Source organism: Ornithodoros turicata, chromosome 7 (genome assembly GCF_037126465.1).
Source record: "Ornithodoros turicata isolate Travis chromosome 7, ASM3712646v1, whole genome shotgun sequence".
NCBI classification, from domain to species: Eukaryota; Metazoa; Arthropoda; class Arachnida; order Ixodida; family Argasidae; genus Ornithodoros; species Ornithodoros turicata.
The window spans coordinates 7,480,756-7,505,174 of NC_088207.1; the positions used below are offsets into that span (position 1 = coordinate 7,480,756).

A 24,419-nucleotide genomic window follows, 5' to 3' on the forward strand; every position below is an offset into this window, starting at 1 on the left:
GCTATCTAACCGACAGATACCAATATGTACACGTGGGAGATGCAAGGTCACAAATGTTGCCGTGGTAACCGAGGTACTACAAGGATCAATTCTGGGTCTGTATCCTTCCTTGGCATATATTAATGATTTGCCTGAGTATTTACAGTCTATCTGTATCCTATATGCCGATGATACCAACATTTTTGTAGAAGCGAGAGAAATGGAGTCACCTATTTCTAAAGCAAAGATAAGCATAAGAGGCATTGCATGGTCTCCACTAAAAAGCTATCTAACCGACAGATACCAATATGTACACGTGGGAGATGCAAGGTCACAAATGTTGCCGTGGTAACCGAGGTACTACAAGGATCAATTCTGGGTCTGTATCCTTCCTTGGCATATATTAATGATTTGCCTGAGTATTTACAGTCTATCTGTATCCTATATGCCGATGATACCAACATTTTTGTAGAAGCGAGAGAAATGGAGTCACCTATTTCTAAAGCAAAGATAAGCATAAGAGGCATTGCATGGTCTCCACTAAAAAGCTATCTAACCGACAGATACCAATATGTACACGTGGGAGATGCAAGGTCACAAATGTTGCCGTGGTAACCGAGGTACTACAAGGATCAATTCTGGGTCTGTATCCTTCCTTGGCATATATTAATGATTTGCCTGAGTATTTACAGTCTATCTGTATCCTATATGCCGATGATACCAACATTTTTGTAGAAGCGAGAGAAATGGAGTCACCTATTTCTAAAGCAAAGATAAGCATAAGAGGCATTGCATGGTCTCCACTAAAAAGCTATCTAACCGACAGATACCAATATGTACACGTGGGAGATGCAAGGTCACAAATGTTGCCGTGGTAACCGAGGTACTACAAGGATCAATTCTGGGTCTGTATCCTTCCTTGGCATATATTAATGATTTGCCTGAGTATTTACAGTCTATCTGTATCCTATATGCCGATGATACCAACATTTTTGTAGAAGCGAGAGAAATGGAGTCGCACTTTTCTAAAGCAAACGTTGTTCTTGCAAGATACTAGTCATGCCTATCCGCAAATGGACTAGACCCTACTATTAGTAAGTAACTTTATTATATTTCACCCTTACCAGCAAATTATTGAAACTATTTACTGTAAACTTCACCTTGGAGCAAATGAGATACACAGGGGAGCACCTACAAAGTTTTTGGGCGTTACTATACGTGGAAACTTTAGTTGGAAGCCACATATTCTAAATGTCTACAATAAGATCGCTCCTGGTCTGTTTGCACTAGCCAAAGCTAATCGTGTCCTACCTGTTCGTATGATGCTTTTCTTGATATATCACGCACTAATCCAGATGCACATCAATTATGCTTTAGAGGTATACAGACTCACATATGTAATACACTTGGAACACGTTGCATGTTGCCCGAAGGAGAGCATTAAGAGTTGTGTTGTCGCTACATTAACAAACTTCTGTAACATTTGCTTTTATGTCAGTGAGCGATATTTTCAACCTTCTAAACGTAAAACTTTAAACTCTCGTGTATAGATTTATGAATGGGCTCTGTGACCCATCCATAGTTACTCTGCATAGCCATTCTTCCGTATTTTCACCTCGAAATGACAATCTCGCTCTGAAATTAATTTTGGACTCGCTGCTTTTGCATATTATTGCGCTAAAGTTTGGAATTCGCTCCCTTTAATTATCGGAGAGGCGACGTCAGTTAGTAAATTTAAGCAGGATGTCAAACAGTTCTTTTGTGTTGGCACGCTTACTTTTTGATCTTGTAATTGCCGAACGGTAGGTAGTAATTGGTAAAGTTGTTGTTGATGTTGTAGTGCGTGTAGAGTGTGCTGTTACTCATGACTGTTCCTAGCATGGTAATATTAGTTTGTTGCATCATGTTTGAATTAGGGACTGCACCACGGGCTTGCCCTGCAGACCCGGTACGTTCTCGTTCTTTCTGTTTGTCATAAAAATAAACTGAAACTGAATGAAGCTCAATAAGTTCACATCTCCGTGCACAGTGAAAAGTTAAGCTGCAAGCATTAATCACCAGAAGTGGCCATATGCTACCATTCGCATCACTAGGGCACTGCGGTCTCTTTCTCTACAGCGACATGGGAAGGCGTGCAAATTTTTCGCTTCCCGTGGTGTGATATTGTGCTTGGTATGGTTGGCAACTGTGGTGTCGTACACCATCTGGTATGAAAAAGGATCCACGACGGGGGTGACATGCAGTGATGCCACAATGCCCCTTTTGTGCACACTGCCGATATAGCACTCTGGCAACCTTCTTGAAGCAACACAAAGGATGTCCAAATGTCAAAAAGCAAATAAGGGTCTGTATTCCTGCAAGTAGGCAGTTTCCTGATCTGCCTCTGTCCTGGTGACTTTCCTTCAAACCTGATATCAGTTGTGCAGGGTTGCCAGAATCAAAAAGGGCCATTATTGACTTGCCATATCTCGCATGGCTCACCTCCAAATATGTTTGCGCTGTCCGGCCATGCACACAATGAAACTGATTCAATCTTCATTTTCCTTCACTGGCACCTCACCCAAGGAGGTACATTTTTGCACGTATTCACCATCCAGTCTGTGAACAGCCTTACCCCACTGTTATGCTGTTTCATCTGTCATATCTAATGCTGCAAATTTACTAATAAGATGCGCACTGTCACAAGTGCCTGAGGAGGACATGACAACCAATGGCATTGGAGAGCATGTATAGTCACAGTTACTGGCCCCAATAGCCATATCCTACAAAATTAAATAACAAATACATTACAGGTGTCTCATGTAAAGGTAGGACTAGAAGGGTGTGGGGGATAACACTCAATCCATATCAGGACCTATCTACCAAACCAGATCATATCGGAAAAACCAGGACAACTGTTGCAGGATGTGACTTGTGATTAAAATCATTCACGCAAATAACGTCTTGCAGAAGGGTATCCAAGAATTGTAAAACGTGCAGCAAAGATTGTGGAATACACACAATGGATACATGTACGTATAAATTGATTTTATTTATTTTTCGCATATTCTTTAAGGTCACCGCTGAGCTTCAGATGGCATCGTTTCAGACGGTTATAAAATGCAAAATTCAATAAAATATAGCAAGCCCAAAATCCACGTGAAAGAGTTCCCCTCAAGTCTTGTTGCTCACAAAATATGATGTTACTTTTGTGGCCCAGGATATGGCCACACACAGTGTGTTGCAATATTTTATATAGCAAACACAAGTCAAGGGCTCTGACCTATGCATTTTGATGAATTCTGGGATTGTAGGAGTCATCTCAACTATGACATTTTCCAACTTGTTTCTTTCCCATTCTGTACAATCCACAGATTGCTGGATTATTGCCAAAATTTTATTTGATGGCACTGTAGTCACTTTTAGGAATTTTATGACGAGATTGTCACAGTCCAGGGATGAAGATACTGGAAGATTTCCAGTATCGGATTATATTGAGGAGTATTGGATTATAAATACACATATTTGAAAAATATTCCCTCCAAACGAAAAAAAAAATAGTGAAAAAGAGAAGTAGCACGTAGATGTGCTTTATAAAGAACTTCAGAAAAAAAGAAACTTACACAAACGGAGACAAAACAAGAAAACACAGTTGAATATTTTCCTTCAAAACAATCTTGAGAAAGCTATAGATGTGCAGTAGTGACAAACGGAACGTCGAAAGAACCACAAACTTCGACACGAAATGCATACCGGCGGTCAGACGACTCACGCGCATGCATGGTACACCCGCAGCAGGTGCGCATGACGTGTACGCTTATTTTTTGCTGCAGCAACAGAATAAAGGTCAGGTTGAGTCACATCCATTTGTATTTCACACGTACTGGCTCCAAGGATAGTTCATCGTGTCATATGATTATCGCTATCATCGCCTTCCTGCACAATCCACAAACGTAATGACGCATAACACGTCGACCCAAAAGCAAATGTGAATTGTATTATTCTTCAACCAGAAGAAAATTCATCCACAAATTCACTGAAAAGTGAACATTTTCTGCAGCGGGGCAGCCGTTGCAGCTGTGGTTGAAAAAAAAAAGAAAAGTGATCGCGCCGCGCCGCCATCTCGTGCTATTTACTCGCAGTATCGGCACTGTTGCGGTCAAGATCATAGTTGGCTCCTGGGAACCAAAGGAATCAGCGGGGAAAAAAAAAAAAAAAAAAAAAAAAGGTCCCCGCCTTGACGTCATTGCGGTGTTGGGTTACGGTTACGGGAGTCAAGAGAACGGGTTATGTACTGAATGGGTTGCTGCGTCAACGCAGCAGACGATGCCTGCGCGGTCCTACGGATATTTTTGCAACGCCCGGGTCGATAGAAGACGCCGAAAGCATGATTACGATGGCGCGGAAAGGTGGCGAGCCCTGTAGCAGCATTCTACGTCGCGAGACAAAACAGCAGCCGGTCACAAGGCTTGCAGTCTCATATATCACGTGTTACGCACCTTATCAAATATACACAACCTCTACTCCACGCGCAACAGAACTTCGATCGCGGTTCGTATAAAGCGCAGTCCTCTCGCACGCGAAACGCGCTGGTGGAATATTTACGCTCGTTGCAGTGCAGACGTACGATGTCAGTGGTCATGTCTCAGAGGGACGAATTCAACAGAAATGTCGAGGAATGCTTCCAACAGAACAAGAAGCCCGGCGAGCCCGTTTTGGAGGAGGAAGAATTCTCTCGTTTTCTTGCTCGCCTCTTCACAGACTACGATGAAACGAAGACGATCGCCGGGGTGAGCGCTAAAACGCATCTTTTCAAACAATTTGATCTCGATCACGACGGGAAAATTAATTTTACGGAGTTTGAGAATATGTGGACCAAATGGGTTGCACCAGTTTTGTACCCAAAAAGTGCCATTTTGGTGGTGGATGTCCAGAATGACTTCATTTCGGGAACGCTCGCACTGAAAAATTATCCCGCTCAGGAAGAACCAGAAAAAATTGTTCCGGTAATCAACGACCTTACGGAAAAGTTGCCGTGGACAATGGTCGTGTACACGTACGACTGGCACCCGGAGGATCACGTATCTTTTCACGACAACAGAATGAAGCGTGCCGTGCACCAGAGCAGCAAAGTAAGAGCAGAGGAGGCCAAAGTTATGGACGTCATTCGGTACGTGGCACCCACTCTGGAATCTGGGTACTACGAACAGGTCCTCTGGCCACGTCACTGCGTCCAGGGTACCTGGGGGGCCGAACTGCACGGCGACCTCGTCGTAAAAACTGGAAGCCACAAGATTTTCAAGGGAGTCAACTCCGAGCTGGACAGCTACTCGGCGTTCTGGGACAACAGCAAGCTGGCGTCCACGACTCTGGACGCTGACCTGCGCGCCGCGGGTGTGACCGACGTCTACGTGTGCGGCCTGGCTACCGACGTGTGCGTCGGGTCGACCGCATTTCACGCGCTCGAGCTGGGATACCGAACGGTGCTCGTGGAGGACGCGAGTTGTGGCGTGGCACCGGAGGGCATCCGCGACACAAAGTCGAGACTGCTCGACCAACATGCGGTGATCACGACGAGCGACAAGGTCCCGGGTATGGTGGATGCAACGACGAGACCATTTGCCGCGGGTCTGAAGCTTGCCAGCTGCTTAGCAGCGTGATTTGTTTGCGCAAATATGGGTCCATTATGTTATATGTTGCTTACGCGTGTGGTAGCAACTATTACCTTTGCCACGCGTGCACTCTTCAATTATTGTTGAAACCGATCGTCATTGAACACGCACATGGCGCCATCTAGTGTGTCATCAGGGAGCATTGGATTCGACACTTTTTGCAAAGTTGACACATTACACGCTTGGTGGCGCCACGCGCATGTTCAACGACCATTGAATGCAATGGCCATTGAAAACTGCCCGTGTTGCAGGGGTATATGTCGCAATAGTTGTTCCACTAAGCTAGGTGTGCACAAAAAGAGATTTCGACACGTATTGTTCGCGTAACAAGCCTCAACAGCTGAGGCGGATTTGATTTTTGCACAAAAAATGCTCAATACCTTAGCGTTATTTTTGGAGAAAAGAGTGCAAGGAGCATTGCAACACCGTCTTTTTAATTCCTCAACTGTTTATTACTTCGTAGCGCTTAGCATACATAAAATGTTGCGCTGAGCACGCAGATCTATATACATGCTTTCGTGTTACATTTTCTGCAATCAAAGTGCCTTTTTTGGTGAAGGTGGCCGCGTTATGTGACAACACTGGTGCAAGTCAAGTTGTCCACGACCTGTGATTTTAAGAGACTTTTCTCTATCTGTTGGCAATTGATGTATGAGGATGGTGATCATTCTCTGATCTCAATAAATCTCAAATTTCGCCTGACAAAATAGCGCCAGACGACAACACGAAGTGTGAATGTGTTACATTATCTTGGCATCACTCCGCACCACAAAAGAGCCATTGCTCGTGGACATGGTGCAAACGTTGCTATAACAACACTGGACAGCCATGTTGGGACTCATTAGGACATGAACATTAAGGCTCTTCAAGAAGCCCAACATAGAAATATGCTGTAAAACCTTCCTGCCCTATGGCCCCGATATTTCACAAAACGGGCTTGTGTTTGTGGCCTCTAACTTTCATCACTGGTGGATCCTAAAATCTGTGCTGCCGTTTGGTAGGTGAGATACAGAGCTGGACAGCATTGCATTACATTTTGGGAACAGGTAAGGAGTAATGTCATGTCATTACTTGTACTGAGGAACTGCCCCTGTGATATACTTTATGCGTGTCTGCAAACATTTAAATGCACCAATTGGGGTAATGATCCCTGGTGGCTGATAGCTATGATGCAGGGCTTTATTAGAGGCTTCTGGGGGAGCGTAATGTCGGAGCAATGACATTACTTGATGAAAGTAATGGAATTAATAATGCATTACTATCCACAAAAAGTAATGAGTAATCCATAACTTAAAAACCCCCGAGAGTGGGGGACAAAAAAACGACAACCCAGTTGTCATTCTTTTTGTCCCCGGGTTTCTAAGTTATGGATCTGTACCACCAGCTCGCTTGCTATCTCTCTATCCTCTCGTAATGAGTAATGTAATGTATTACAACACAAAAATAATTTTCACACCTCTGGCCTGAGATAAAGTAAAATTTATAAGTTGGGAGTCTCACTTAATGAGCATACGCAAATGTGCTGCTCCCTGCTCAGTTCTTGGGTGATGTCTTTAGGCAGTTTACTTGAAGGAAGTTATTCGATAGCACCAGCTGTTTCAGCCAGGGGATTTTAATGGAACACCCAGTATAATATTTATTTATTTATTACTTTCACTGGGATAATACTTTCCCTCTCCCAATTTTAGGAGCTGTTACTTTTTCTACTATCACTCTGTGGGCTAGCTTTGGAACCTCCTTTCGTCGGACTGAGAGCGATTGCGCTCAAAAAGTAATCGCGCGCTGTGGTCCGGTGCTCCGAAAAGCATGATATTCGGCTATTTTTTCCGATGGGATAGCTCATGAATATCGCTGTCAATTATCGTGAATTTGAGTGAATTCAGCACGCTCTTCATATTGGCAGGGTAAAAAAGAGACCTTTACTTGGCAAATTTCCGAGTTCAGTTCGCATATATTTACATAATTAAACTTACCATACATGACATTCACATCAAGAGGTGGCAAAAACCTAATAAGAACAAATACCGTTCACCGTGTGATTCTAGGTGGCGTAGTTTTTTAATTAAAATTCAATGACACGTTTTCGGGGACACCCTGTATATGTTCAGACTTGGCGTTCTTTCAATAAGGGACTGCGAGAACATGCTACCGTTTCTAATAAATCTTCCAAGTCGCAGGAGCATTTTGCAATATGTAAGAGCGCCCAAATCTTCAACAATGCAGAAGTGATATTTCGATGAAAAGGAAAGGGAAGATTGCTATACAGAAAAGCCGAGATGATAACTGAGGCTACGAAAGTGTGTGTCAGACTGCCAGCAAAACTTTTGGTGGAATTCTGAGATAGCATAAAAGAGTTTCTGGAATAAGCAAGTTTTGGGGACTGGAGGGCGCGACATCTGAGGCATCTGTTAACAAAATGACGATAAAACCGGAGACACAGAACAGAAAAAAGACAACACGACAAGAACGTGTCGTGTTGTCTTTTTTCTGTTCCGTGTCTCCGGTTTTATCGTCGTTTTACAGTGTACCAGCTCGCCTGCACCCTTGCACTTCTACCATCGTTCTTCTTCTACCATTGTTAACAATACATGCATTAAATGGGTTGAGACACGTCATCCAACATTATCCCAGATAAACATAAAAGATGGGTCTTTGCACCAATGTGAAACTGCATTGAAAGTTTCACAGCGTAGAGAGTAATAGAAGCGGAGAAAATGGACACAGTGAATACCGAAACTCATGCAACTCTCACATCACAACACACCCCACTGCCACTGAGGCAGTGCACGAGAAGTCACGTGCTGACAGTTGCCAATGGGAATGGACGCAACCCTGGGCTCTCTGACGTCTGCGCTTTGCTTGGGACTGTGTTCGAGGGCTTGTATTTCGCTAAGTAAGACACATAAAAGTATAATTCTTTTTCTTCGACTTTTTGGCGTGCAGTACAATGCGTCCATGATGTCATGAACCACAGCTATGTGCCTCAACCCCTTTAAAGTAGCACAGAAGTCATTTTTAACACCCTGTTTTCTTCTTACAAAACTGTTAAGTAGGCCAGTAAGATGCACCATGAGAAGTAGTTCACACCACAAAGTAATAGAAACTGAATTTAAAGTACGCCGCAAAAAGCGGCGCAACGGCGGTGAAGAGCAGTACCAGCCTGTGATCTGCCTGGAACCTCGCGCTGACGCTCCAGGCAACACGCTCGCTGATTGGTCCAGAGAAATGTCGTCTGTTACTCAGCCGTCGTCTGCTACTCGGCTGTTCGGGGTTCCGAAAAAGCACCGCTCCTGGTTTAGTCATAATTCGGCCGCTCCTTCTATCCCCAATTATCCGGGAGAACTGGCAAAACTGGTTTACGGCAGCAAAGGGACAGGGCGCTGACCCCCACTGACCGGCGAACCAGAACAACCTCTCCTTGTAACGTCATCGGTGATGTGGTGTAATACTTTCTCCTCCTCATTATACCCGGAGTGGCTAGTTAAGGGTGAAGGCGCCGAGCCATGTTTATGTGAGTTTTTTTCTGGGAAACAAATTGCACGCACCAAAACCTTTCGTGCTATCTGGTGAAATGACACACACACTTTCGTCAGACGTATTATTCTGAAATTTTTTTGGATGGCCCTCTGTACTCCTTTAATGTATAAATTGAGGTTGATTAAAAAGGCTTCACCTGGGTTAAAGTTCAGTGCTTGTATTGCATCTTTTATTGTCATCGTTTTAAGTGTCTTAGCCAGCACTGAGGGTTTTTAATGCTTAATGCACTTAAAAAATGTGAGTCTTACAGTGCGACACCACACAAACCCTGTGACCTGAGGTGCATTACTATGGGAAGTCCCATCGGGGAGAGAATGGCGGGTAGCAGGGTGCGGCGTATGGTTTACTGTTTCACTTTGCAACTTCTCTGTATGAGTTAGAACTTAGTGGAACAGACACGGACGTCACTTTGCTAGTCCGGTGTATTAGTTATAAATGTTTAAAAATTATGTTATTCCTGTGCGAGTCTGTCAAGACCACAAAAAAATTTGTTGTAGCATTTTCTTCATAGCAAAGGTATGTTCCTCAAGGTCTGAGCACTCTCATGGTGGAAGAGATGCTTCCACAGCCATAGCCATTCTTGCATCCTTTACACTGAGTCTCCTGACCAATTGACGATGTCACGGTACCCTGAAGCTATGACTCCATTATTCAATAGGCGTTCCACCATAATTGTCCTCTCGCAATCTTGCCTTGGCAGCTGAAAGGACTGCTCTGGTGTGCACTCACCTTCAAGAGTTTCAAGATTGGTGAAATGTTCATCAAATCAGTTATTTCGTGTGCTCTAACTTCTGCGTTTATTTATTTAGAATATGTCAAAGGACCCACAGGGGCATTACATGACCAAAGGGCTGAGTTCCTAGCTAGAGATAATAACGGTACTACAAGTTATCAAAACAGTTACGAAACACTATATACATTAGATAAGAATACCTAAGAAAAGTATATTGCTTGACAATGACAAGTTGCCTGACAGGGATTACGACAAAGCTACATATTATCGAGGCGGTCATCAGAACACTGGAAAAGAAGATGTAATAATAATACTAAGCACAATCAATACCTTAATGTCAATATGTTGTCAAAATATAACAATTTATGCGAGGATGAGTAGTAACAAGAGAGATGATATGACAGGCAGAATACAGAACGTCCTTGACCGATAAAAACGATTTCTTCATGTATATCGTACAAGTGGTAACAATGAGCTATATGACTGAGCTGCACAAAAGATCCTTACGAGTGAGGATCTCTAACTGCAGCCATATCACGGGGAAGGTCATTCCAGTTTCAAATTACATATGGTAAAAATGATTTATGAAAGTAATCGTGTTTACACAATGAACGCGTTACTTTGTAAGGATGGTCGAGACGTGGCGAACTATAATCGGAACTAGACAGTAAATAAGGCCTCGGGTTTTCTGCAATTCCGCGAAATATAGCGGAATCCTTCGTTTGGCACGGAATTTCAAAGAATCCCTTATTTTTAAGGGTGTGCGGATATTCGACTTTTGGAATTCGAATCAAATATCAATCGCTCGAAGTATTTCATTCTCGAATCGAATACCCATTATTCGTATTTCCGAACATCCGACTATTCGCATAATATGAACGACACCTTCTGAAAGTGGGCTTCACCTGGCGCTTCCCTGCATAAGTTGAAGCCTGCTTTACGAAATTGCCCATGCAGCAGGACCAACGCAGACATATTCTAGATGAGCTTAAGATAACGTTAGCCCAAGTTTATTGGGCATATTCCGACTGAGGAAGGGACGTTGTCCCTCCCAGTTGAGCGGTGGCAGTGGGGGAGTTTGATTTGATGTTTGGGAGTTTGCCTTTAAAGACTCTTAAATAATGCCTACAGCCCACGAACAAAAAGGGTGTCCAAAAGCTGCAACTTCCACCTATGAAGTTCCTATAAATTCTGTAGATGCCGAAAGATCTTTCAGCAGGTATAAAATGATTACAGGCGACGGATGGCATCCTTTGTCAGTGGACAACCCAAGATACTTATCATGTATGTAATACTGAGCCATGACACTGCTTCGAATGTGTAATTTATAAAATATTCTGTTCCCACATCACCCAAGAAAATAAAATCTTTCCCTTTTCAAGCAGCTGTTGACTGCTTGCCGCAGAAAATCGCAAAACTTACGAGTCAGTGCTTCAGAATTTTGAATTTGCCGCAGCAGAAAACCAGGGGCCTTAACAATAAATCTGCATGGAAGCCAGTGTTACGATATCTTTCGTGAAAAAGAGCGAATGATGTGGTCTTACGAGGATGAGACGAGACGGGAAGCTTGGCTTTCCTGCTCTATAACGGCACACATATGCATAACCCCTGCATAACGGAAACGCAGCTGTGCGGAGAATAATCACTAAAAATTAAACGGACTGCTCGGCTTTGTACTGATTCAAATGCTCGCGATATATAATTTTGAAAGGGGTCCCAAATAAGAGAAGCATATTTCAATTTTGGTCTTAAAAACGTCGTAAAGATTAGTTTTTTAATGTTGGTATTGCAAAGGCGAACTCATCTTCGCAAGAATTCTAATGTCCAGTTTGCATTGGCTACAGTGTGTGATACATGGGCTGACCATGTCATATTGCTGGAAAAGTGAAGGCCAAGGTATTTGTAGGTGACGACACATTCTAACATGGCAGGATCAAGATGATAATTATATTCTTTAGTCTGATGCCGAGCAAAGGACAAAACCTTACTCTTACTAGTATTAGTAATTGTCATCCGATAATTAGTACACCAAGAAGAAACTATATCGAGATCACTCGGGAGAGTCAGCTATTGTAAGGTAAATCACGCGGTCATTGGCGAATAAACGTATCCTATGGGAGGCACCTGACGGAATATCATTTATATGTATGAGAAATAGGAGCTGTCCAATGACAGATTCCTGAGGGATGCCCGATGTTACTGGATGAAATGTTTAACGTGAAGAATTAGTAACAACGTACTGTTTGTGATTCGTTAAAAAACTTTTTTATCCATGCAAGTATAAACGGGTCTATGTTGAGATGTGAGAGTTTGGCAAATAGTTTAATGTGGAATACCCTGTGAAAGGCCTTCGCAAGGTCCAAACTGACTGCATCAACCTGTGAGCCAGAATCAAGACTAGATAATACTATATTGTTGGTTAAACCGACTAACTGGGTTCCGCACGTATGACCCCTACGAAAACCGTGCCGATATCTAAAAAAGAATATGTTACTTTCCAAAAATTTAAAACATGCGAGACGATAATTTGCTCGAGCAACTTGCATGGTATACTGGTGGGGGAAGTGGGCCTAGAATTACGTGCATTTAGCTTACCAGCAGCCTTGTGAACTGGAATAACATTCCCAATTAGCCAATCAGAAGGAATGTTGCCTGTAGCAAATGAATGGGCCAGGATAAGATGCAGAGATTCCGCACTAATGGATTTTGTATTGTTTAACATCTTGCAGTTTATAACATCACATCCACAGGATGAACTGACCTTTAAGTTATCAATTAAATTCGAGATACCATAGTACATTATGTCAATGTTACCCACGGCAATGAGATGTGGTAGCGTAGAGGATGTTGTACTCGCAATAGTATTAACTGAGAAAACAGAAGCAAAGTAATCGTTCAGTACCAAAGCACAGTATCGATACTTTTGGAAAATTTTCAAAGGTTTTCAAGGGCCCATACAGGCTTCTTAGGGTAATGTGTTAGAACTGCTTAGAACTGCTTCTATGAACACTACTGCTGCAGAAAACATCATTCCAGAAATTATTACGGAAAATATGAAAGCAACATAACCATTAGAACTATTTCTGTTGCATGCAACATCCTGTGATGATAGCCCTCTTGTTGGGCTTGCCACAATGAGGCATATTCACTCACTTTATACACGCACTTCCCAAAAATGTCTAGCTGAAATGGAGTTAAAACTTGGGCTGGTTGGTGCACGTGTAAAAGCGCTCATACCTGACAGTGAAAGCTTTCAACACTTTTAGTATGTTGCTATCTTTTAATAAGGTCCCAGTGAAATGGAGAGGACATGCATGGTGTACACATGAATGCAGGTGGGCATACGTTCAGACAAGCAGAGTGCATGCTTTCTTACGAAAGGTTGTCAGACGACATGTAGAAGAAACACTGTCAGGCAGTACCAGACAAGCTCAGAGTTCTCAGTGTGGCCAGATGAGAAGCCACACCAGTTCATCATTCACCAGAAACACGCTTATAAGGAATGAGCAATTTAGGAAGCAGGCAGAGGGGATACTTGAAACTGAGGCATTCTTCGTTAAATGTCATGTATGGTCCGGATAGCATAAACGTATTTTTATTCAAAACGTAATAATTTTTGCAAATTTCATGACCACTAAAAAATCGCGAAAAATTGTACTCGCGAAAGAAAACAGTCTTGGAATCGTGACATGAAGTATTCGCGAATAATTTTGTAAATGACTGAATGCACCATTCACAAGAATTAGTACATTGCGAATAAAAATATGTCTACACGTAGTATGAATATGTCTTATATAACAGTTACACGGTTACTATGAAGCATAGGCGGAGAACTTTCAATCTGCCGGAGCTGGCTGGGGCACAACCCCACCCCCCAATACACAGAGGTTGGGCAGGGTGTCAGGAATTCCATGTTGTGACGTTATGAGAGAAATTTTTACAGGATTTTCATGTTCACTCGCATGCCACCACACGATCGATTCTTAAGATACCCCTCGAAACGTTCATTTTGAGTGTCAGTTGGGGTGGACTACCCGTAGGGGGCCTGGCCCCCCCTGGGAAAGTTCCTGGGGGGATTCAGGAACCCCCCTCACCCCCCCAAAAAATGCGTACGTGAGAGAACGCACAGCTCAACCAAAAAAGATCCAAACAGAGAGATTCTGCCCCTTTTTTCTTTATCCCACGATAGCACCCGGTTACACTCCTTCTCCACACCACAAATAAAACCTAAAAAATCCACAAATAACCTGGCTACGTGCGCACATTATGAGATGGTCACAATTTTTTTTTTAAGCAGCAGGCACACTAAATAATGAGGGAGAGGCCAGAGAAAATGCGCTGCCACTTGCTAGACAGGATGTAGCCAGGAACCTAGGGAGACCCTACGAACACTCACTTCCAGACCATGTGAATGCCTGACAATTGTCCTCGCAGCAGGTGGTCTCAATGTTTGCACGTTTGAATTTCTTTCCACTCACCTGCACGACATGAACGGGAGATGGCAAGCCCTGTGCAAACAATGCAGAGATGGTAGTGTTGCCAACATCGTCATAGCCGCTTGGAAGAGAATACAGCAAGATGACGCTGTCTGCAACCTGAAAAAAATCAAAAGTACACATAGGGTTTTGAATGCTGCATTTGTAGTGCACAGCCACCATGAGGCAAACCTGTGACACGCAAATGCACGGCCTATGTGGATGCCAGTGCCACTGAGCATTGCTTAGTGCAAATGCACTGGTGTCTATAGAGAAATGTACGTGCAACAGAAATAATATTTTAAAGGGGACACAAAACAGGTCGGCGAACATTTTCCAATTATTATGCCCAGGACGAACTCCAGGATTCGGGACGAACGTTACATCCTGAATGGCTAACAGTCGCTTCAGATGGAACTGTATGAGCGAGTCTGGATTCCCGAATCGATCCTGTAGCATTTGGCAGCACTGTCATGCATGTCGCCTGTAAGCTGAAGCCCTCTGACGGAAGCTGCGGCTTCTCCTTTGAGGACAGACGCCAAATACGACGTCTTTTCACTGTTGGACAACGATGAATTACGGTGCACGATGGACTCAGAGCGGATCCAGAACTCCTCCATACTGCCGTCAAACTTGATGAGCTCTAGCTTCGGCAAATTAGGATGACGAGTAGAGTTCAGAACAGATCCTGACTCCGTATCACCAGTACCTCCCGGAGGCGCAGCAGGACTGGTCTGGACTGTCGCCGCGCTCTTCGAGGGGGGACCAGAGGGGGTCTTGAAGCTGGGCTGAGGCACAAAGCTTCCCCTTAATAAGCATGATATCGAGGCTACGCGGTCTTGATATTCCAATACCTTGTCAAATTCTGCTTAAGGTTGTTCAACGGTGAACGAGGTCTCCAGATTTTCTGTCAACTTCTCCCAGAGAAGTAGCGAACGTCCTGATACGTTTGGTCAGTAGTTCACAACGGCCAGCATGGTCCGCGTGAACATCGGTCGTCTTGAGCAGGCGTTCGGCCTCATTGAGCACGGTTGTCAACCGCTGATGAAGGAATTTCCTCTCAGACAAAAGCAAGGCCTTCGTGGCTTGTTCCTGCAGTTCCGTCATCCTGCAAGCCTTGGAATGTCCTCTTCCTAGGTTTCGGCACCAGTGTACATATAATGTTGAGGAGGGGCAAGGACGACAGACAGCAGGAGCAAGTAGACTTTACTGCTCCAAACGAAAACGAGAATGCAAGCTCATGCACATAATGTGCCTGTGCGCAAGAGTGGTGCGCAGTAGTTTCATATTCCTTAACACCGTGCTTCTCCTGTCTGAGAGAGAGAGAGAAGCATATCTGGACTAGAACTTTTATTCTCGATTATATACGCGTGCACGAAGGACTTGCTCTTTGTTCAACGGTCAGTCGATGCCTGACGTTGACGCTCTCGGGTTCTCTTCCGGGTTTTCCGATGCTACACAAAGAGAGAGAGTACCATCGTAATCCTATACACGTCAAAACACTAGGAAAGCTTACCGTATTCGCAGCTTCCGTAAAGGAAGGAGTGTACGGCATCCACGAGATAGCGCTTGTCGTCGTAGGGGACCAAGCTCTTCTTGAGTCTCGAAATGGTGTACATGGTTTGCTTTATACTGTGGATGGTGCACTGCTTCTGAGAGACTGTCTTTTCATCAAACAGAGAATCTCGGTACATTTCGTGCAATAAATGTTTGCTCACCACGTCTTTCTTAACTCCTTTTGCTGTCGCGAACTGTTTGTGTGTCCCAGCCAAGAGAATGCTGTACATTTTGGCTCGGATGGCTACGACTTCCTGAAAGAACGTAGCTCACGATGTCCAAATATGAAATTCTTCTGCTTCTAGCGAGCATCTTTAACGCGAAACAATGCCATTCAAAGAGCATAATCCGCGCGAGCCTCTCCTTATCCATGGAACTGGGTCACGTCAGTATATTCCAGCATATAGCAACACCGAATTCTAGGCGCTGGCGTTGGGGGAGATTTCGCTCTCCTTGCCAATGACGGACCCCACTGAGACAACCAGCAGTTCGTGAGGGCACCAGTTGCGGGAACATCGTAGTTACCTCGCGGAGCAATACAGCAAAGAAAACATAGTGTGCACGTGAAATAGAATATTGAGGGGTTTTGGTACAGTTTGAACTGGCTACCTTGGACTGGACAAGTGGGAATATGTTTAGAATTGACCTCACTTCTCGATATTATAACTAAATTAATGTATAAGCGTCCCACATTCTAAATGGATGATGATGCGTGGCGTCAAAATTGTGTCGTGAGTGCAGTCAATATTCAGCCGGTTTGGAGCCATTATTTAATCTTCTGCAACAAAATTTTTTTTAGAATGTTCACCTTCGGCAACGTATCACAATGTATTTAAAAAAAGTGCGCCTCGTATACCTGTTTATTGCCCCTTTAAGTAGACAATTTAAGCGATGTTCGTTATATGGAGGTTCAACTGTATATAGTTAGGGAGTGCCGTTTTTGGGTTAAACCCGATTCCGCCCGGTTATTCCCCCCCGAACTGACCTCCAACCACTTCGGGTTAAACCCGATTTCTCCCCGAATTCCAGTCACTATGAAATCCTCGAGTGACGTTTCCACTGAAGACGAACAAAGGTCGCCACGTGTAACGCATGTAAGAATGGGTCACTTACGTTCCCAGCAATACACGTATGTATGTAAACACTGTCTATGCCTTCGGGGATTACCGCTGAAGGTCACAAGCCCACAAAAAAAAAAAAAAAGAAAGAAGCCAGAGAGAGAGAGAGATTACGAATGGACTTAATAGACAAGAGGAGAAACAAAAACACCCGATAACCCCCGAAGGCACAATTATCGCCCGATTTCTCCCCGAATTACAGTTTTAAAAATAGCGCCCGATTTTTACCCCCTGAATCTGAGAAAGGCATTTAACCCGAAAAATTCACTCCCTATATATAGGGCCTGACTTTTTCGGGTTTTATTTTTGGCCAAATTCGGGGGGTAAATATTGGGCGATATTTTTCATTGGAAAATTCGGGTGTATTCGGGTTAAATCCCGTTACGGCATATTCTGTCGTCAGGAATTCGGGTGATTTTTTATTGTTTAATAAAAATTTGTCTTAACGTGGAACTAATGTTTAGCAATGTTATCAAACTTTATTTTAATGCACGCTTATGAGTGTGCCACGCGACCCGGATGTTTTCGGGTAGATTCGGGTTAAACCCGAATTTTACAGATTTCGTTCGGGGGGTAAATATCGGGCGGATACGGGTTTAACCCTAAAAAGTCAGGCCCTACCTATATATAGCACACAAAAGGCACTGTTGAGTTTGTGTATTGTTACTCATTATCTGCTGGAAAAGACACTATTGCATTGTTCGAAAATCGTTCCACGAATGCCCCTCAGTAAGTTGCATACGCCCAACATTTCAGACTTTCTTTCTTTTTTGAAGGTGCGTGCAAAATACAGGAGTACATATGCCAAATCGAAAGCCTGCCTTATTGATCAGTGTCTCTGCTCTAGATATTCAATGTTTTCATTTCACTGGCAGTTGTCATAGCCCTCTCCTTCCTCCACCAATGCGCGCGGATCCGGCATACGCTCGTGCAGTGGTGGCTGTCATTACACGATGGAAGTTGGCTGTGCTGCTAACGTCTACGTGCTTTAAACAACTCACCTTTGCAGCATCAAGAGTGGAATACAGGTCTCCAGGTTTGGGCACCACAAACGAAAACCTCTTCTTGAACCTGGGAAGACTGCAAGTGAAAATACCCTTGAAAGAACAGACAACCCTGTATTCCAGGATTAAACCTAGTAATACCCGTTCCCCCCTCCCCGCAATTTGCATGATCAGATATGATAAAACAAAAGAAAAGAAACGGAAACCCTTGAAAGTAACTTTCCAAAGTGCAGCCAGTAATACAGGCAGGGAAGAATGGCAGGCACTGCACATTCAGCACAGTCGCGTTTATCTGAAACGTGAGAAGCATCTTTCCCCTCTTCCCCCAAGATATTGCCCAAGTTTACATTATTTTATGGCTTCCAAAATAAAATCTGATTTTCAAGAAGTATGAAAGCACGAGGGTCCATTTATTAAGGTAAAAGGGGTTGCGAGATGTCCTCCCAGGTTATCCCAGATAAACGTAAAAGACGGTCCTTTGCACCGATGTGAGCTTGGATTCCAAGTTTTACAGCGAAGAGAGTAATAGAAAAGTAGAAAGTTGGCACCAGGGATACCAAAACTTGCCCGCCTCTGACATCACAACACACAATGACACGAGTGAAGCAGTGAGGCAGGTGAGGAGGTGAGGCGCAATAGAGGCTTACGATTACCAACGGGAGTGGACACAGCTATGAGGTCTCTGACATCTGTGCCGTAGTCGGGCGCGTGTTCGAGGGTTTGTATCTTCCCAAGTACGACACGTAGAAGAATAATTCTTTTTTCCTTTTTTTTTTTGCCAATACTCTGTAGTGCTGTACAATGCGTGCATCATGTAATGAAGTGTGTCTATCAAAGTGTCACAACCCTTTTAATACTGTAAACGTATTTTTATTCGGGATGTATTAATTTTCGTGAATTTCACGGCCGCTAAACAATCACAAAAAATCCTGTACTCGCGAACACAGCTTGACATTTATCCCGCAAAAGGAAACAATTCTGGAATCGCAAAATTAAATAATCGCAAATAACTCCGCAATTGACTGAATGCACGATTCGCAAAAATTAATACATCGCGAATAAAAATATGTTTACAGTATACTGATCAACACAGACGGAGGATGCAACCAAGCTGGTAGGTATTCGAGTCGGAGGATAGTAAGTAGGGCCAACACAGACACGGAATACATAGGACTGGCAACACTGAGTCTTCCATGTCTGTGTTGTGCCTACTTGTGGTACTTGTCGCCCTGTGACTCAAGGTCATGTTCCCATCTTAAGATACTGGCCTCAAGTTCAGTTCCCGTTGAAGCCCCACAGACTAAAAACACTCTTCTATCTGTGATTATTTCAGGCTTTTTAGGCTCTTGTGGAAGGTCAGCTTAGATCCTGGCCATGGGAGACAACTAAGGAAGTTGTGAAACTAGTTTTGATAGAATATTAAAAAGTGCATATATAGCTGTGTGTGTCCTCTTTTGTGTAACAAGCAGAAAATTTCAGGAAATGTACCTTTATCAGCAGTTTTACTCGAATCAGTTCTGTTGGTGGCGATCCTCGCAATAATGTTAGAATAATTTTGGAAAGTATTATGGAACTTAATTCTACTCCGTGACCCTGATGCTGCCAAAAGTTACTTATATCGAACAGCTTTGCTATACATAAGATACTTTTCTGGGCAGGTAAATGACATTGTCTGGATACCTTTTATAAGCTCAATATAGTGGCTGTGATACTTATGATTGGTTTAAGTCAAAGTGGGCTCCCGATTCTAGCTCCTTATGTCATCGATACACTTTGTACTCCTCAACAGTGGCATTGGCCATGGCAGATATTTTATGCCGGTGTTTTAAACCATGGGGACTTGGCTGAGTAAGCATGAAACAGAGGGCTTCATTACCAGTCAATGTATACCTAAATCATCAAACAGGGTTTGTTGGTATTCAGGCATTGTAGCAACACTCTAAATCCACAGAGACCTGTGTGTCATCTTTTTCCGTAGTTCTATCACTTTTAGTACAATCAGTGTAACAAACCTGTTCATTACCAAAAAAACAAAACAAATATAGCATACGTGTTAATGATCAGGGAAACAAAGAAAGTAATTGCGTTGTCTGTGTTCATCCTTCAACATACCCCGCAATGGGGTTTTTATTGATTTTTGTATGCACAACCAACTGGCCCAAATACTTTTAATACTTTTTGAAGAAAATAATATGCGTAGAACGTATATGCATAGAACGCAATATGCACAACATGCAAGGAAACACAAGGAAATCCTTCAAGGTATGAACCAGCGGTGCTACTTCCAAAATGTAATTTGGGAGCAATTTTTGAAGCATCGATATATGAATTTTGGAGAACAGAAACATGTGTTTTGGGGCACCTTGAAGCACCCAAATATCAATTTCCAAAATACATAGTTTGTTAGCAGTACCACCATCCCTTGGCTTTGTTTGGCATAACATGAAACATCGTCATTTCCATTCCAGCGGACATGTGCTTGCTTGGTAACTGCTGAGCGACAATTGCTGTCTTAAATAAAATCATGTGGGATTATGCAACATGTGCTCATGTTTGGTCAGAATGCCTTCTTACTTTGCACATGGAATGGCACTTGCCTTTACACTATGTTGGAAACTTGTAGTTGAAGCCAATAACATATTTAAAATGCAGGTCCATATACACCACATTTACCAAATATATTACTCACCTAATATGACAATATCCAAGAGCACTGTGAGTTACAATGGCTTCTGGGTCACAGCTCTTGATGGCATCAAGCAGTCTTTTTGGATCAGCAGTACAGTTCACCGGTATTATTGCCTGCAACGATACCATCATGTACAATAGGTATGGGAATAGGTATGGGACCAAGTGCCAAGCACGAAGCTTTTTGTTTTTATTTTCAAGCAGCATCAGAGGGTGAGCCCCATTTTGTCACATGAACTTTTGTACGCAGTGTAACAGATTTTCACATACAAACTAAAAGCGTTGTTCAAGGATGACCGAGACATTAATTTCTTCAAATATAGTGGAAAATTCAGGAAGCACCAAACTATGTCAGTTTTTCTAAGTATTCATCCTTGCACAAAAAGAACATGCACATCTAGTGCACTTCTAGACACTGCTGCCATCGCGTGGCAACGTTCTGATGCAGCGTTCTTGCATAGTTCTTAACACGTTCTTGCATGGTTTGGCATAGAAAGAAGTGGACGGCTGTCATAGCCACTGCAGGAAATCTTTCTTGGAGGGCTCCATCTGCATGGAACATCTTTCCTCCAAGGTGCTCTTTAAGGGGCCCAAACATATGGTAATTGCTTGGGGCTAAATCTGGGCTCTAAGGGGCATGGGGCAAGACCTCCCAGCAGCATTTCGGCCAGGGTTGCTACCGTCAAATTCGCCGTGTGAGGCTGGGCATTGTCACGAAGAAGAATGACCCTTCCAGACGACATCCCAGGCCTTTTCTTGAGAACTGCATTTTGCACAGCATCTTAAGAAGCCCACATGGATGACACCCGGCATGTCCCAGAAGACAGTTCCCATGAACTTCCCAGCAGACGACTGCATCTTGCTTTTCTTTTGTAGTGGGTCAGTCTTATATCGCCATTCCATGCTGCTTCTTTTTGTCTCTGGGGTGAAATGATGCATCCAGGTTTCGTCACAAATGAGGATTGATTGCAAAAATTTGACCCCCTTGAACTGAAACCGATTCAGCAGCTGGTCAGAGACTGCCATGGGTGCTCCCTTCCCGTAACAAGTGAGATGTCAGGGGAACCCGTCTTGCACAGACTTTGCGGAACAGAAAGTGTTCATGAATGACTGACTCCACACTGCCGACACTAATATTACGCTGGGCTGCAATGTCTCAAACTGAGTATTCACATACACACATTACTGGCTGGACACATCAGAAGATAACGAAATTTAATATGACATTTCGATGCCTATTCTGCATCATCATCAGAAGAAACAATACGAAACATCATCTTAGTCTTGGTACTTATACCTTGGACATGACCTTGTAGCACACAGGAAGAGGACGCCTATGACTTTTGTTTCAATGCATTATGCATTATCTCCAGAGCAGAGGTGGGGAAATTGCTTTTATTTTGTAGTGCACTAACGTTACTCATTGCTTTTGCGTGGTAGGTAATGCGTTACTAATGCCATTACTTTTGAATTACTTTGACAGAAAACTTTATAATAAGCACCACTCATTTAGTTGAAACAGATGATGAAATGATGGTGTACAAAGACATCTTCCAGACTGTCGGGTAGCTACCTAGGGATTCCAGGCTTCGGATTTCCAACGTTTCAACTCGTCAGGAGGGATGGGACAACCCCTTTTCACTTTGAAGAAGGAATCATATGAGACCTCCTTGTCGGACACGTGATCTGTGTGGGACTGTGGCGGCGCAAGTCCCTCTTATTCTTGTCGGTGACCTTTTATCTTTTACACAGTGCAAGTCCAATGTAGCCAATCCCTTGGTACTTTGTCACTTGTTCGAGGCTATTTTCTCCTACATTCACCCTCCTTTGACCAAAAAGAGGGAGAGAGAATGTGGTGGAAAGACTACATGTGACCAGAGTTGTACGTAACGCGTTACTAGTAATTGCGTTACTTGTAATCAATTACTTTTTTGAGTAATTTTTCGAGTAATCAATTACTTTTCGGAGAAATCAATTACTTTTCCAGCAGAGATTAACTTATCTTTCAGAGGTTGTGCCCCAAGTCAAGCCGGTCAAGCCCCTCCTGCCGTCAGCCTTTGTTGGGCCGTTCTACTATAGCAAGCGGAGGTCATTGTAATAACGTTCTGGAATTTCAGGGTTCTGTCCCTAATCTCTTCCTGCTCCAGTGTGGTGGTACCTGAAGCTTTGGAAGTTTAGTGAGTCATGGGGAAGTTCCACGCAACGCTCTTCCACAATCGGGTCAATGTCTGCCCCGGTGATAAATACAGTACGTGTACAGATCTACTTGCCCTACACGTGTTTGTTTTTCGTGTTATTTCAGCAATTCCGCTGTTGAACCTTTTTTTTTTCGGAGGCACACAAAGACGGGCATAATCTGCGTGAATGCAGAGTGGTACGCGGTACCGAAGTAACGCATTACTTTTCTATTCATTACTCAATTACATTTGGAGTCGAGCAATTGGTAACGGTAATAAATTACTTTTTCCGTAGAAGTAATGGTAACGGTAATCAATTACTTTTTTCGAGTAACGGGCACAAGTCTGTATGTGACATCTTGACAGGTGTTAAACCTACAGGTCAATAATCCTTCCTTTGTGCTCTCTGTGGGTGCGAGTGTGACCTTCTTGTCAACAACAACAATTTTCACAATTCTTTAGAGTTTATACAGTGAAGGAATGTTGTTCCTGAACCCTCAGTAATGCGTAATGCCGCTGCTCGTCACTTGGTAAAAATGTAATGACATTACATAACTCATTAATTTCCTGCAAAATGTAATGCATTACCATGACTCATTAGTGAAATGTAACGCACTAGTACTTTGTAATGCGTTACTCCCCACCTCTGCTTCAGAGTGGATGTGCCAAGATTCCAAAAATTTTCTTACCCCCATCTGTGCTCACGTGCCAAGGTTGCTACATTGTGCAAGTTGAAAGAATGAGCTGTTTTTAGTACATGTTCAGCGAGTTTGGCGAAATTAATTCTCGGCCGGTGGCTTTGCTATCTGTTGCTGATGTTCTTTCTATCTCGTTGCCTTCTTTCTTCTGGTTTCTCCCACGTAGCATGTAGTACACCGTTCACATTCCAGTCCGTACACAGCACCAGGTTGGTCCATATGGGGCACAGAGTTTTTGAGGTGGAACAAAATATTACGCAGAGTGTGGCTGGGTTTGAAAGGTATAAGCACATACAGGGTGTTCAAAATTAAGCTTTCACGAGCGCTACGCAAACACAGCGATGACAGGAAACCGGATGATAACTTTACGCTGTGTAAGAAACAGGTGCTGCTAATTATGTAGCACCTGTTTCTTACTCAAGGAACAGAAAAAGTAGCACCAGTTTTCTTTTGTTTGCCTATTTATAAAGTGCTAGTGAAAGCTAAATTTTGAACACCCTGTATAGTAAGAAAGGTATAAGTACCGAGGCTCGGATGACGTATCGTATGGTTTCTTCTGATGATGATGCCCAAATAGGCATCGAAACGTCATCTTAAATTTTGTTTTCTCCCGTTACATCAAGCCAGTGCGTGTACGTGAATACGGATGCCGTCCCCTGACTTTCGGTCTATCTTCGATGTCCCAAACTGATACTCACCACTTCTCGAGGATGGCTTACTAAACGCCTGCGGTGTTCACCGGCGTGACTCGGACGTGAGTCGGACGAACGTGCCTATGTAGTTCATTCGTCACCGTATTCTG

General features: G+C 43.4%; 2 protein-coding genes and 1 long non-coding RNA gene across 4 annotated transcripts in view; 1 reads left to right on the top strand and 2 right to left on the bottom strand.

Moving 5' to 3' along the window:
* The window catches only part of LOC135400181 (pre-rRNA-processing protein TSR1 homolog), an 83,395-nt gene that overhangs the window by 49,894 nt on the left and 9,082 nt on the right, over positions 1 to 24,419 (bottom strand). Inside the window, exons 4-6 of the mRNA XM_064631919.1 lie at positions 20,744 to 20,856; positions 18,052 to 18,130; positions 14,379 to 14,495 (exon numbers count right to left, since the gene is read on the bottom strand). Coding sequence (XP_064487989.1) covers positions 14,379 to 14,495; positions 18,052 to 18,130; positions 20,744 to 20,856 — 309 coding nt within the window. The remainder of the gene's footprint in view (positions 1 to 14,378; positions 14,496 to 18,051; positions 18,131 to 20,743; positions 20,857 to 24,419) is intronic.
* Positions 4,245 to 6,355, top strand: LOC135400182 (nicotinamidase-like). The gene has a single exon (XM_064631920.1). The coding sequence runs from the start codon at positions 4,587 to 4,589 to the stop codon at positions 5,616 to 5,618; it is 1,032 nt and encodes a 343-aa protein (XP_064487990.1). The 5' UTR covers positions 4,245 to 4,586; the 3' UTR covers positions 5,619 to 6,355.
* LOC135400183 (uncharacterized) lies at positions 15,713 to 17,324 on the bottom strand. Of its 2 annotated transcripts, XR_010424549.1 has the most exons (3): positions 16,094 to 17,324; positions 15,892 to 16,007; positions 15,713 to 15,829 (listed from the first exon to the last, which is right to left on the bottom strand). It is a non-coding gene; the product is annotated as an uncharacterized LOC135400183 (long non-coding RNA). The 2 variants fall into 2 exon arrangements; XR_010424548.1 differs by having other exon boundaries at positions 15,892 to 17,324.

Coding starts and splice junctions, on each gene's coding strand:
- LOC135400182 (XM_064631920.1), top strand. CDS start 4,587: ATGTCAGTGGTCATGTCTCAGAGGGACGAATTCAACAGAAATGTCGAG.